Source organism: Helianthus annuus, chromosome 15 (assembly GCF_002127325.2).
Source record: "Helianthus annuus cultivar XRQ/B chromosome 15, HanXRQr2.0-SUNRISE, whole genome shotgun sequence".
Classification (NCBI taxonomy): domain Eukaryota; kingdom Viridiplantae; phylum Streptophyta; class Magnoliopsida; order Asterales; family Asteraceae; genus Helianthus; species Helianthus annuus.
This window is the reverse complement of record NC_035447.2, coordinates 48,889,065-48,904,091: the sequence shown is the minus strand read 5'-3', so window position 1 is coordinate 48,904,091 and position 15,027 is coordinate 48,889,065. Positions and strand designations below refer to the sequence as shown.

Below are 15,027 nucleotides of genomic sequence, written 5' to 3'. Positions count from 1 at the left end.
TCACGAGAAGCTTGTCCGTCTCCCTCTTCCGTCTGGTGATCTTTTACATGTCTATGGGGACCGACCTTTGAAAGGACTAAGGCTGATGTCATGCACACAAGCGAGCAGAAGTTTACGTAAACAGAACCCTGCTTTCTTGGCCCACGTGGTGGAACAAAAGGGCAAGGGAAAAGACATAAACGATGTTCCAGTTGTGTGTGATTTCCCTGATGTCTTTCCCGAGGATCTACCTGGTCTTCCTCCTCCTAGATCTGTCGATTTTCGTATTGATCTCGTACCTGGTGCGACTCCTGTCGCCAGGACTCCTTACCGTCTTGCACCTTCCGAGATGCAAGAATTATCCAGCTAGCTACAGGAACTGCCCGATAAAGGTTTTATTCGTCCAAGTACCTCCCCGTGGGGTGCTCCTGTATTATTTGTCAAGAAGAAGGATGGTTCGTTCCGTATGTGTATCGACTACCGTGAACTTAATAAGCTTACCGTGAAGAATCGTTACCCGTTGCCCCGTATTGATGATTTGTTTGACCAACTACAAGGCGCGTCGTGTTTCTCTAAGATTGACCTACGTTCTGGATATCATCAACTACGTGTCCTTGAAGATGATATTCCAAAAACTGTGTTTCGTACTCGATATGGACACTATAAGTTCGTGGTCATGCCCTTTGGTTTGACTAACGCACCCATCGTGTTCATGGACCTTATGAATCGGGTTTGCAAACCTTATTTGGATTGTTTCGTTATAGTCTTCATTGATGATATTCTTATTTATTCGAAGTCTAAAGCTGATCATGCTCGCCATCTACGTCGTATGCTTGAACTTTTACGTGGTGAACGTCTATATGCTAAGTTTTCTAAATGTGAATTTTGGATTGATGAAGTGCAGTTTCTAGGTCATATTGTCAGTAGTCAGGGTATCCATGTTGACCTTTCGAAAATTAAGGCAGTGAAAAATTGGTGTACGCCTAAATCCGTGACTGAGATTCGTTCTTTTCTAGGATTGGCGGGTTATTACCGCTGGTTCATCGTGGATTTCTCAAAAATCGATGTTCCCCTTACTACTCTAACCCAGAAGGAGAAACCCTTTATTTGGGGTCCCGAGCAAGAAGAGTCCTTTCAGACCCTTAAGAACCTTTTGTGTAATGCTCCTGTTTTAACTCTACCCGATGGGAATGACGATTTCGTGGTATATTGCGATGCCTCGAACCGTAGATTGGGTTGTGTGATCATGCAGCGGGACAAGGTTATCGCTTATGCCTCTCGTCAACTCAAGTTGCACGAGAAAAACTACACTAATCACGATCTGGAGCTTGGTGCAGTTGTTTTTGCGTTAAAGATCTGGCGACACTACCTGTATGGTACTAAGTGTGTGGTCTTCACCGACCATAGGAGCCTTCAACATATATTTGACCAGAAGGAGCTGAACATGTGACAGAGGCGTTGGGTGGAATTGCTTAACGACTATGATTGCGAAATTCGCTACCACCCTGGTAAGGCAAATGTAGTAGCCGACGCCCTTAGTCGTAAAACTCATTTCAAGGCTATTCGTTTATCTAGTGATCTGCATGCTTGCATTCGCGAAGCTCAAATCCGTCTGCTAATGAAAGAAGTCTATCTGTCGAAGTTCATGGCCCTAATGTGAATCAGCTCGAAACTAAATCTGATGGTCTGCAGTATTATCTGAATCGCGTCTGGGTGCCAGATCGCGATAATCTCCGTGAGCTCATTATGACTGAGGCTCACAAATCACGTTACTCCATACATCCAGATGCCGATAAGATGTACCAGGATCTGCGTACGACTTATTGGTGGCCTGGTATGAAGAGGGACATTGCTATATATGTGTCTAAATGTCTTACCTGCTCGAAGGTGAAGGCTGAACATCAACGTCCTTCTGGACTCTTGGAGCAACCTAAAATACCTGTCTGGAAATGGGATAGCATTGCTATGGACTTTATTACCAAGCTACCCCGTACCTCTAAAGGTCACGATAGCATCTGGGTAATTATTGATCGACTGACCAAATCCGCTCACTTTCTTCCTATTCGTGAGGATTAAAGAGTGAAGAGACTTGCTCGAATCTATACCGACGAGATTATAAGCCGTCATGGCGTACCTCTTGATATAATCTCTGACCTTGATGGTCGTTTTACTTCACGTCTTTGGCAAACGTTTCAGTCCGCTATGGGTTCGCACTTAAATCTTAGCACGGCTTTTCATCCTCAAACGGATGGATAGACCGAACGTACTATTCAAACCCTAGAGGATATGCTCCGATCTTGTGTCGTCGACTTTGGTGGTAACTGGGATGTACATTTACCATTGATAGAATTCTCGTACAACAATAGCTATCATTCCAGTATTCAGATGGCTCCTTTCGAAGCTTTGTACGGGCAAAAGTGTCGATCTCCCCTCAGCTGGCATGAGGTTGGGGAAAAGCAGTTCACTGGCCCTGAGATTATTCAAGAGACAACGGATAAGATTCTTCAGATCCGTGATAACTTGACTAAGGCTAGAAGCAGACAAAAGAGCTATGCTGATAGGAGGCGCAAGCCTCTGGAATTCGCTGTTGGAGACAGAGTTCTTCTCAAGGTATCCCCCTGGAAGGGAGTAGTTCGCTTTGGTAAAAAGGGAAAGCTCGTTCCTCGCTATGTGGGTTCTTTCGTGATACTTGAAAGGATTGGAAAGGTGGCGTACAAGCTCGATTTGCCTCAGGAACTAAGGAACGTGCATCCAGTGTTCCACGTGTCCAATCTACGAAAATGTCTAGCCGATGAGGGACTGCAAGTTCCTCTGGAGGACTTGCAAATAAATGAAGCTGTTCAATTTGTGGAGAAACCGGTCGAAATCGTGGATCAAACTGTCAAGCGTCTGAGGCGCAACAAAATTCCCATTGTTAAGGTTCGATGGGAAGGAAAGTGTGGTGCCGAATTCACTTGGGAACTGAAAAGTGACATGAGGGCCAAGTATCCGCAACTCTTCGAGCAGTCTTCATCTAAGATTTCGGGGACGAAATCTCCTAAAGGAGGGGAGACTGTAACGCCCAGCGTCCCTAAACTTTAAGACACTTGGCAAGATCAGTCCCTGAACTCCCTGTAATTGACAGTTTTAGTCCTTGTGGTTACGTGATGTTGATACTTTGGACGTTTTGGTGTGAATTTTATTAATATTGATGCTTGATGCTAAGATACTTGATTCTTTAATCTAGATACTTGATACTTGGACTCTTGATACTTGATACTTGATACTTGGACTCTTGATTCTTGATGCTTGAGAAACGATGATTCTTGACCCTTGAGACTTAAAATGGTGCTTGACTCCTTAGACTCGTGAAGCTTGATTCTTGGTTAAACGAGAGACTGGAGCCTTGTCACTGGTGGAATCTATGAAACTTTGAGACTTCAGTGCTTATGATGTAATCTAATTAATAAGATACCTTACATAAACTAATTGCAACGCAACGCCTAACTCAACGCATAAAATGAATCAGAATTCGGGAACGCGAAAGGATGGATTGGCCAGGGTGGCCGACCGATCGGACGACCAGCCGATCGGATGACACCCAGCCGAACCACCTTCCTCCCTTCTCCTTTCACCTATAAATAGGCTGTCACATCACCATTTCAAGTGATGTGACAGCTCTGACCGAACCAGACGCACGTGCACACTATTTCTCCATTTTCTCATCGATTTCGGTACGTTTCAAGCTAGATTCTTGTACTTTCGTGATCTACACATCATTCTCTACGTGACTCTCACTTGAAATCACACTTTTCACCGTGAAATCTCTCAGATCTGAGTTCTTGAGGATGATGTCATCATGGTGGTTGTAAAACTATCATGTGATGTCATTCTGAGCAAGATCTAGCTCAGATCTAAGGTATTTCATACGTTTTTACACTAAATCTAAGCTAAATCTATACTTTTCATGTAAAACTTGGGTTCTTTCTTCATCTTTTCTTCAAAATTTAGATTTACTTCGGTGATAAACGTGACTAAACGGACTGTAGACTTGAACGGTGGTCTGGAGTTGGTTTAGGAACGGATTATTCACTGATCAAGACGAGCACGAGATGGATTACGGCATAAAACCGTCATCAACGGACAAACGGATCGGACTGGGGTGATTCCCGATCGATCGGAATGTCTGTAAAATGGTGTGTTACTGTTGTCTCAGTGCGTGCCGTGACGTCACCATTACTTTTCAAACTTAGAAACTTTATGAAATTGGTAAACAAGAACAATAGGCCAGCCTACTTCACAAGAGGCCAGCCGATCGGACAGCCGTCCGATCGGGCAGCCTCTCTTCATTAAGAGGCCAGCCGATCGGATGGCCATCTGATCGGACAGCCTCTCCTAACCCCCTTTGCACCAAGTGGCAACCCGATCGGATAGCCATCCGATCAGGCAGCCATTGTCACCAAACTTATAAGGTCATCCGACCGACTATCCATCCGATCGGACAGCCATCCGATCGGACAGCCAGCCGATCCAATGACTGGTTGACACTTTATTCAATCTCGATACTTCGCCCTACTCTTACCCTATTGCAATCTAATCAGGCTAATCTCAAAAGAGCTCCCTTTGATCCAATAACAGTTGCGACTGTTAAGCAATCACTGTGAGTATACTCGATCCCCTTTTTACTTTAAACTTTTGGGGTGTAACATGTATTCTATGAAACTTAAACTTGATTCTTTGGAAACTTATACTCTATCCTATGTGAAACTTGTGAATCTTGACTCTTGACTCTTTGTGCTATGTGACGTTTAATCCAGAGTGTGTAGTTCCGCCTTAACAATAGTAGCGCTATAGGAGTAATGCACCTCCCCGTTAATCTTTGGGGTATTGTTAGGAGGAGACATATAACCTCCCGTTAAACTTTGAGAAAGGCACTTAACGCATTGGAAACTTGGGCTATCACTGCGTGGACTGCGACACTAGCACGGCTGAAACTATTTTATTGTTTACACTATGGATATGAGTTGTTTCTATCATTCTATTATCAAACTTGTATACTCGCCAATACTTTTGTATTGATATTTTAATACATGTTGCAGGCTGATAGGATACTTTGGAATGCATGGAATCCATCTAAGGGATGCTTAGAAACGTCACCTAGTTAACTTAGAACCTCTTGAAACAATTTGAACAATATTCGTTATGGTTTGTAATTGATAATTGTGTTGGATGTGTTTGATGTTAGACAATATTATGATGAATTGGATCTAATTTCTATTGGAACAAATAGTGTTATGGAATCTCATGAGCAATCTGAACGTTTAGTGCTCGCACCCCGATGTTTCCGCCATCGGTTGGGGTGTGACATGAGCTTTCTCAGATAACACGCACCATACAAGTTTATTATTCCATTATAAAAAGAAATATATTTATATATATACATATTTAACTAACTAAAAACTATTATAATAAATGAAACGTAAAATATAATTTTTTAAAAATTGTAGTATACCATAACAAAAATACTCCAAGGTGTCGCGTGTTGTTTTCTCAGCCATATTTAAATACTCATCATTGATGTCGGTCATTTTTCCATAGGCAAGCATGCGTAGCACTGAAGTACATCTTCGAATAGCGGTAAATCCAAGTGTCTCTTTCGCATCCGGTTTTTGCTTAAAGTGATCAAACTTGTTTTCCAAATCTCCGCTAATGCATAGAAATAAACGTTTACTCATCCGAAAACAACGCCTAAAAATATTTGGGTTTGCGTATGTCGGCGCTTCGTCAAAGTCATCTTTCGTCAAACCAGCGTTCTCCGCAATTTGGTCTCGTTCTGTATATTCTCTTTGCAAAATCAGGCTTTGAGGCCAACGAATATGTTTCATATACCTCGCCGCGAGCTGATATGCACTCGTAACCGCCTCTTGCTCGACCGCCTCATCGGTCGTGTCACCGTCATCGGCTAAAAACTCTCTGAAATAATAATTTGCAACAAATGAGTAAGATGTGGGGTAATCCATTTTAAGTTGGTGTGGTGTTGTGTTTGTTTGTTGGAGAGTTGTGAGTATGCGTATATATATAGATACTGGAATTATTTTTTTAAATAACCGTTGAAAGGGGACCGTTGCACAACATTTGAATGCTTTTGATTAGCCATTTCAATTTAGTCCGGGCATGTTTGAGGAAATGCCGATCGCATTTTTTTGACGAAAATGCCTCGGGGGCAGTGTTGCGGCGCTATGGCGTGATCTAAGCCACTTCACGACCAACCAACTAGCCACTACGGGTGGTCTTATGAAAGAAGTATTGTTTATACACACGCAACTAATGATTGGCTAGTAACTTAACACTAATAGGTGCTAGCATAACAATTTGTACCTCACGTCTCTATACGAGAAGCGTAAGGGAGAATCCATAATTTTTTTTCATAGTGGCTGATCTTTTTGTCTTCGTATGTCTATCAATCGATATTTGGTATAAGATTATCAGTACTTTAGATAACATATAAGAAATTGCGTGGGTCGCTTGACCTAATCCGTGTTAGGCGAGCCCGTTACGTCCATAGAGAAAGAGGAGTGTAGGGATTTGAGAGAAAAGAGCAACATGATTTATTTTGACCCACCGATCCACATGTTTTATAATCATGTCCCTTAATCTACATCTTTGTTTGACTTGAACCCTAACCACGTAGAAAGAGACACCTTTTCTATAAACCTTAATAGTGCTAGACTGCATGTCTGTTTGATAAAAGAGCAATATAATCTACCATCCAACCAAATGTACTCTTTTGTTTCCATCCAAATTATTTAAGAGGTAGGGGCGCTCCACTAGTGATGGATGGAGTTCCATCACTCACAGCATTCAATCAAGTTCTGTCATGTCATCGAGCTTATTCCATCACTAGTGATGGATTTTAGTGGAAATGCCCATCACTCACCACACAAACATCTTCCATTGAAAAACAACCGAACATGTGCAGCACCACAAACATCTTCACGCGTGACCATGGCAACGCGTTAACCCATCCACACTTTATAAAGGAAGGTGGCGGTGGTGTTTCACTACCTTCAACGCATGAAGGATTTGTCACCACGGGACACCCCGGGTGGCCTTATAGTACCATTTTCTATATCACTTGTGTCTTACAAATCATTATGTTGATATTGTCACTTATTTTTTTCTCAGACTACAACTTTCCATTTACATGTAATCATACGGGCAATGGGTCAAGTGGTTTCTGACATCATCCCGGTCTGATACCCACCATATGCTGTTGTTATTGGTCAAGATGTTGAATCTATTGTCACTAAATATGTTAGCCCCACCTTAAACTCAAAAAGTTGAACATTTAATCTATACTTTTATAACATGACCCAATCTAATAAAATACATAATTATTTGAGAAGTTTGATCATAAGTGTACATATATGCTTAAACATGATAAAACAAAGATGACACTCAATAACTGGTTTTGAATGGCTTGTAAGTTTTTAGATCAAGAACAACACCAGCAACCGACCCGACCGCTGCGGCTACGGAAACCAAGAGGCACCCGAAACTGAGTATCTGAAACCCGATCCATTGGCTTCCCCATCTTTTGATCTTCTTTTGAGACATATACATTTCAATAGGGAAGTAAACAGTCAGGGGCCAGAACCCTAAGGCGCCTAGCAACCCGACAACGTCGTTGAAGAAAGGCAAGAGCATGGCTAGTACTGTGGTAACGATCACGAAAATAGTCCTCCACACGACGCGAAAGAAGTTAAGTTGGTAGATGCCGTAAAAGGGTATTGGAAGGTCATATTCGGTTGTTACGAAATCACTCTTGGACCATCTCTGTGCACTCCATTTTTCTATGAATGCAAATAGTGGTTGACAATACACCTAAATGGTTCATGAGTCAGTAATTGATAACAACATATTTATACATGTTCTGTTTATTTTGAACAAAAAATGGCGGTTGAAAACCTTTCAAAAAAGATGTCACCACTTGCGACCGCTTTTGGCGACCAATACGGCTGCCCAGTTTTGTGACCATTCTTTTTTGCGACGGTTTTTGGTTGCAAATTATTAGTTTACATGCTATAATTCAAAAAATGGCATTTTTTTTTGAAAAATTTCCCAATTTTTTTCCTTTTTTTGGACCTAAAGACCATAATAATTTCAGTCGCAAATCGGTGGCTAAATTTTGCAACCAGTGTTTTTTTTTTTTGTTTCACAAATACTCTATGGTAGTAGTTACTTTAGATATGTACAATGTTAAAAAAGACAACAATGACTTGGAACATAAATGACAACTGATGGGATCTATAATTATAAGCATTTGGTACCTGATAAGCGCCAACAAGATGCACAACAATGGCGATATTGGCTATATCAAGTAGCCAATACGGGTCATAAAACCCAAACCCGGTAAGTAGATTCCCTGGGGCCTCATCTCCGAATGCAGCATAACCCATACACCCACAAAGCAGATAGAAAGTTGTTGTGACGAAAATGCTCAAGTAAGTCGCTTTTTTCATCGTCTTATATTCTGCCGGAGGCGCTTTAAGCGTATCCTAAAATATATAAAAACGTTAAATAAAGGGGCAGTTTCATATATCCACATCTAAACTAGCAAAGTTACATATTTTCTCAAATCATGCTTAAAAAAGTTATATATAATGCATTGAAAGCTTGTGTTATGAGGAAAAAATGTAACTTTTATAAGTTTAGAGTAGGATATATCAAACTCCTATGTTATAAAATCATTTGTACCTGAATTTCAATAAGTATGATGGAATAGGAATATGCAAAAGCAATTGCTCCTAATGCTTGGAAGCTCCTCCATAACTTTTGGGTGGGAGTAACGGTACCGGCATGGGTAATAGTTCCTATGCTTATCCCGGTCAAACTCCCTTTGATAACCTTATTTTCTACAAAATTTGTATAAAATTATATTGTAGATATTATGGGACTATTTTGAAACATTATATGTCTTTTTACGTATATAACAATTTAAAACAGTAGAATACGCATATTTATACGACTAAAGAATCATGGTACATTTATTTTAGGGAAAAGTACGATATGACAATTTTGACTATTAAGTTTGATAAAATAGATTTGACCCAAAAATATGTCAATTAAACAGACATCTGATAAGTGTCCCTTAACGCCATAGTTTTTTATCTTGGCGCAACGAGTCCATCCTCAAGTGCGAGACGGAAATATTTAGGGTGTGTTTGGTATGGCGTAATGGAATAGACGGGTGAATGGAATGTACGAGGTAATGGAATGGACGATGTAATGGAATGGATCGTTACTATTCCATGTCTTGTTTGGTTACCATGTGCGAATGAAATGAATTATTACTTTGTGTTGTTTGATAGGAAAGAATAGACGAAGTAATAAAATCGGTGATGAGTGACGGTAGTCGGTGATGATGGGTACGTGGTGATAGGTGGGTGGTGGCGGTAAACAGCTGGGTGGAGGTGGGTGGTGGTGGCGGCGGCAAAAGTGGGTGACGGCGGCGACGGTAGTCACGGCGGTAGCTATGCCAGTAGTGGTGTCGCCCGTGAGTGAGTTATTAAAACCAATAATAATAATAATAATAATAATAATAATAATAATAATAATAATAATAATAATAATAATAATAATGGTAAAAAAAATATAATAATATATCTTTCCATTCCTTGAAGGAATGAAAAAAAAACACCACCTTACCAAGGAATGAAAATTATTATATTTGGAAGGTTTACATTCCTTGTGGAATGCTCCATTCCATTACCACTTGACAACCAAACATGTTTTTTTCATTCCAATAGAATGATCCATTCCATTCCGCCTTCTATTCCTTCGTACCAAACGCTACCTTAATCTGTTGCACCAACTCAAAAAATGTTGGGCCGGCATAGAACGGTGTTCCATATGGAAATTTTTTGGTCGAAACAATTTCTTAACTAAAAACATAAAATTTCAAATAATATTTTTGTAAAAAGTAAGTCAATGATATTGTCACACTTATAGGTCAAAACGATCATTTTGGTAAGTCTTGCATTAGTAGTATCTGATGGTTTGTTCGAGTTTAGATTACTTAACATTTGTGCATTTATTTACAGTTGTTTTCGGACATCAATCATTGATCCTGAAAAATATCATGGTTTTAACCTAACCTATCTACATAAAAAGACTATTTACTCGGCATGCATGTGTGTATTGGAGGGGACATGATAAGTCACAAAAAAAGTTTCTATTATTATTTCAATAATTAAAGTTGTCTGGCTCCAAGGTTTATGTTCCACGTTAAAGTAAAGTTTTATATGCATAGTTGATAAAGGCAGATACCATGATTAATATACACAAATATTTGTACCTTTGGTTCTATATTTATAGAACTACTTAAAACACATATATTTTAGATTTGTTGTTGTCAAATATCCATATAGCAAATACTTTTTTAGCAAAAATCTATAGCATTTGCCTGTTTTTGTAGTATGTTATCTATCTACACACCTGCAGTTTCTGCGATCCCAAGAGCAAGGCCGATAAACGAATATGTGAATGACATGATAGCCGCAACGATGGAGAGCCACCACACTTGGTCGAAATCCGGAATCTGGGAAAAAAGAATCTCTATGATCCCAAATGTTATCATGTACCCATTACTTGACATGTGACATGGGTCCTTCCCATGGCTTTTGTGAAAGCAATTTGATCTTTTTATTGCCCTGAAAATAGTAACAATGATGGTTATATCATACCAACAATATTCAATGATTCAATCTGCAGTCATGTCAAGTTAGGTTTCTTACGTTATCAATACTTTTTTCAAAAGCATAATGTAGGTCATAAAGATAAGTAAATAATGGCTTACATCATGCTAACTGAGGCTGCAATTGTGTAGCCAATTGCTACTCCAAATAAGTTGATGTATTGTATCATGCCACATATTTTCACCTTATCCCCCCCTAAAAAGAGAAAACAAGAAGGACAACAACATGTTTAGTATTTTTACTCTTATTTTTTTACGAATTCAAGTGAGAGCAGGGCGGAACCAAAGGGGTCAACAGGGTCTGCTGACCACCAGTCACCGGAATCTATATTAGATAGTATTTCTTTATATACAAAATCTATTTCTTTGTAATCAGTAGCAATGAGTCCCTTATGATAACTCCCGACAAAAAGTTCTAGTTCCGCCACTAAGTGAGTGAGAGACGTAATGTTATAATGGGTTGTACGTACCTAGATGAGCCTTGACAGCTTCCATGTAAGTATAGCTTCTAGGCCCAGTGACAGGGTCAACCGACCTATAACATTCTGATAGCAAATTAGAAGTGTAGAGAATGACCAAAGCAAATATAATCATAATAGTCGGTCCAGCTACCCAGCCGAGCTGCCCGACAGCCCATGCCAATGATAGAACTCCCGACCCGATCACCGCAGTAATTATATGTGATGATGCGGTCCAAAATGTACCTTAAAGTTCATAAAAGATCATAATAAGTCCTAGAAAAATGATTGAACATGAGAAGTACTGCTCAGTTGTGAAATATTATACAAGATTAATTACCAGTACGCTTTAAGCGACCATCATCATCGAAGCTCTTTGAGTAGTTGGCCTCGATGTTGATGGCTTGCGTTGGGTTATCAGGATTAGTTTGAGGTTCGACTTGTGAATAGTGCATAATATCTCTTCTTTCTTCAACCTACCAAGGTAAATAAACGGTAAATGGTGGATAAAAATAGTATATTTGTGTGTAAATAAATTGAACTTACAACTCCATGACGGATTCTTGATGGCATGGTTCTACTTCTTGGCAACATTTTGAATGTTTTAATGTGTTTATATTTGATGGGGGAGAAAGAGATGGATGTATTGATAAAAATGAATTGGAATTGTGGTGAGTTTTATAGCAGAAAAAGTGATAGATATTAAATGGGGTACAAATAGTGAGAGGAGCCAAGCAGATTAATTTTCTTTTTTTAGTCTTAATCTAATTTGCAACGAAAACATCTTTTATACTAGATTTTTAATATCCTTCCTCTCATGATCCAACAACCACCTTGATAGCACATAGAAAGCTATGTGAGTTACACTTAGTCCACTATGGAATTATCATATTTGTAAATACAAGACTATATAATTTAGAAAGCAAAATCAAAGATATTTGTTATTTTACCTACAAAATCACACAATATAAGGATTAACTATAGCCATGAATCGGCATTAGGGGATACGGAGTGGGTGCGGCAAACCATCGGCAATCGAGTTTGCCGAGCGGCAAACACCGCCGCCGATAAACATGGGGCGCGGCAAAAGTTAATGAGCGGTAACCCTTTGCCGACTCGGGAAAAGGAAATGGAAAAGGGGGGGCACATCCAACGGTAATATTACCGTTTAAAAAAAATAATTTTTTTTTTTAAATTAAACTATATATATATATCACAATAAACCATTTAACCATATACCTTCAAGTTTATACTCATACAAACCAAAAAATACCACCAATTCCTTCTAAAAGTTTACCATACAAAATGGCGGATGAACTCCCGTTATGGTTCCCACCCATGAGTAGCGACGATTCATCCGATAGTAGCATTCTTTTTTTTCAAAATCTCATCGAAGAAGCCGAACTTCAAGATACCGGCACATCTAACCGAAGGAGATATATTGAACGTCAACGTGAGGAGGAGCATGAGACACTCATGGCGGATTATTTTGTCGAAGACCCGAAGTACAACGAAGATATCTTTCGGCATAGGTTCCGTATGTCGAAACGTTTGTTTCTAAAAATTGTGTCCGATGTGGAAGAGAACGACCCGTGGTTTGTAGAGGCCCCCGATGCGCGAGGTAGGAAGGGCTTTACGCCCTTGCAAAAGGTGACATCGGCTATTAAACAGCTCGCAACTGGAAACACTCCAGACGAGAACGACTAGTACTTGCATATGGCCGAAAGAACTTCCCGCGAGTGCCTAGAATATTTTTGTGACACGGTTTGCAAAATATATGGTCCAGAGTTCTTACGTAGACCGACAAGCCACGACATGGCACTTTTATACCAAGCTCATGAGGAAAAACATCACCTTCCAGGTATGTTCGGTAGCCTTGATTGCACCCATTTCGTTTGGCGTTTTTGTCCGACAGAGTATCGAGGCCAATATATGCGAGGAGATCATAGATACCCGACTATTATGCTCGAAGCGGTTGCTTCTCAAGACTTATGGTTTTGGCATGCTTTTGCCGGTCCACCCGGTTCTCAAAATGATATCAATGTTCTACAACAATCTCCGTTATTTTTAACGGAACGAAATGGAACCGCGCCAAAATGTCCATTTTACGTTAACAACCATTTATACAAACGTGGTTATTTGCTCGTGGATGGAATCTACCCTTCGTGGTCCGTGTTTGTGAAGTCGATCCCTTACCCTCACGAAGTAAACGAAAAGAAATTCAAGAGGCAACATGAGGCGGCAAGAAAAGACGTCGAACGGGCTTTTGGTGTTTTGAAGGGGAAATGGGGTGTATTGAGTCGACCGATGCGAGCAAGATCGGTTAAAAAAATTAGGAATGTCGTGTACACGTGTATTATTTTACACAACATGATTTTGAAAGACGATGGAAAGGCGATAGCACCGGTGCACATTCGGGATCCTCCGGTCGAGCCGGCTCTAGACGATACGGTGCTGGGCGAGTTGTTGAATGAAGACACCCATTGGAGACTCAAACACGATCTCATAGATCATCTCGCAAGTCAAGATTTACCCCATCTTTTGGCCGATTCCGACGAAGACTAGTTTAAATTGTTTCATGCTAATGTAATTTTATTGTTTTTTAATTTAGTGTAACTTTGATGTTTTTAATTTAATTTATGAAACTTTATTGTTTTTTAATTTAATGTATATATCCTAAATTTATTTATATTAAATAAATTATTGCAAAAAAAAAATAATAATAAAAGTTTACCACTTCAGCAAGTATTTAAACCATTGCCAACACTTTTCAGCAAAGTTTAAACACTTTTGCCTAATTGACATGGCGCGCTCTGATTGGTCGGTTTTTTGTTTTGCCACTTTAAAGTGTTTAACCACTCCTTATACCCTTACCCAGGGCCGACTCTAGGCCCGGCAAACCCGTGCCGACGCCCGAGGCCCAAAATTTCAAAGGGCTCGAAAAGTGTTTATAAGCTTGTATATATTTATTAAATTATATATTTTGTATATTTATCCGTTTATTGTGTAGAAAAGTGTTGGTGGTGTAGTGGCAAAAACCATCTCAAACTAATGTAAAGGACTCAAGTTCAAGTCTTTACTCCATCACTAGTTTTTATTTTTGTAATCTATTTACCCTTAACTATAATTTTGGGCCCAATTCGTTTCGTCGCCCGAGGCCTAAATTTTTTCAAGAGTTTTCGGGGACGGCTCTGCCCTTACCTATGCATGCACTTTCTATAACAAGATGATATCCTCTTAAGAATAAAGTTATTGTCATACAACTACTATACTAGTGAACGATAATTCATCCAACATCATTAATCATAATCAACCATGTACTATCCACTAAGTTATGCCAATTATCAAGTACGGAGGTTTCCCATAACAAATTAAATAGTTAAATGAAATCGGACAAACTACATTTGAGTATCCTTTGCGCAACTAGTGTTCCATTTGATCTTTCAAGTTGATATAAAAATCTAATTCTCATACATCGTCATCTTAGCAATCAATATACTCATCATGAAAAATATCTTTTTAACATCAATCTAATCCTAATCTACATCATTATTCATCTTAAGTCTCAAACCCTAGTCTTAATTGACATCGTTTTACACACCATGATACTACTAAGGTCAAAGACCCCTCGGCTGAAACCCAATTGATATATTTGCTAAGAGCATTCACAATGCTGGTCAAAGTTCAAAATAAAAACCCGCTACATCATTCTAAAGCTCAACCATTCCAAACCCACTTTTTCCTTCAACACTAAACCATTCTAAGCCTTCACATCATACCCCACTTTTACACTAAAAAAGGTATGTGTGAATGTGGTCCCCACTTAAACAAACTGGACCATCAAAGTCAATGTCC

General features: G+C 39.6%; 3 protein-coding genes across 5 annotated transcripts; 2 read left to right on the top strand and 1 right to left on the bottom strand.

Annotated features, from left to right (window-relative positions):
- Positions 1–7,298: 7,298 nt before the first annotated feature.
- Positions 7,299–11,871, bottom strand: LOC110911576 (amino acid permease 4). 3 transcript variants are annotated; one of them, XM_035984564.1, is made up of 9 exons: positions 11,719–11,871; positions 11,513–11,648; positions 11,373–11,418; positions 11,185–11,249; positions 10,817–10,910; positions 10,456–10,670; positions 8,716–8,873; positions 8,289–8,516; positions 7,299–7,842 (listed from the first exon to the last, which is right to left on the bottom strand). In XM_035984564.1, exons 1-9 carry the CDS (start codon positions 11,764–11,766, stop codon positions 7,417–7,419), a joined length of 1,416 nt encoding a protein of 471 aa, XP_035840457.1. In that variant the 5' UTR covers positions 11,767–11,871; the 3' UTR covers positions 7,299–7,416. The 3 variants fall into 3 exon arrangements, with proteins under 3 accessions (XP_035840457.1, XP_022011892.1, XP_035840458.1); XM_022156200.2 differs by having other exon boundaries at positions 11,185–11,418; XM_035984565.1 differs by lacking the exon at positions 11,373–11,418 and having other exon boundaries at positions 11,185–11,259.
- Positions 11,872–12,477: 606 nt separating this feature from the next.
- Positions 12,478–12,879, top strand: LOC110913673. The gene has a single exon (XM_022158498.1). It carries the CDS (start codon positions 12,478–12,480, stop codon positions 12,877–12,879), a length of 402 nt encoding a protein of 133 aa, XP_022014190.1.
- A 4-nt stretch (positions 12,880–12,883) lies between these two features.
- On the top strand, positions 12,884–13,787 carry LOC110913672. The gene is made up of 2 exons (XM_035984563.1): positions 12,884–13,088; positions 13,389–13,787. The coding sequence occupies exons 1-2, from the start codon at positions 12,889–12,891 to the stop codon at positions 13,735–13,737; spliced, it is 549 nt and encodes a 182-aa protein (XP_035840456.1). The 5' UTR covers positions 12,884–12,888; the 3' UTR covers positions 13,738–13,787.
- Positions 13,788–15,027: the final 1,240 nt, after the last annotated feature.

Bases quoted from the DNA above. Each gene is read 5' to 3' on its own strand.
- LOC110913672 (XM_035984563.1), top strand. From the start codon at position 12,889: ATGGCCGAAAGAACTTCCCGCGAGTGCCTAGAATATTTTTGTGACACG. The intron at 13,089-13,388 runs GTATCGAGGCCA...AGTAAACGAAAA, and splicing joins TGGCGTTTTTGTCCGACAGA to GAAATTCAAGAGGCAACATG.
- LOC110911576 (XM_022156200.2), bottom strand. From the start codon at position 11,766: ATGTTGCCAAGAAGTAGAACCATGCCATCAAGAATCCGTCATGGAGTT. The intron at 11,649-11,718 runs GTAAGTTCAATT...TTACCTTGGTAG, and splicing joins CAAGAATCCGTCATGGAGTT to GTTGAAGAAAGAAGAGATAT. The intron at 10,911-11,184 runs GTACGTACAACC...TTCTCTTTTTAG, and splicing joins AGCTGTCAAGGCTCATCTAG to GGGGGGATAAGGTGAAAATA.
- LOC110913673 (XM_022158498.1), top strand. From the start codon at position 12,478: ATGGCGGATGAACTCCCGTTATGGTTCCCACCCATGAGTAGCGACGAT.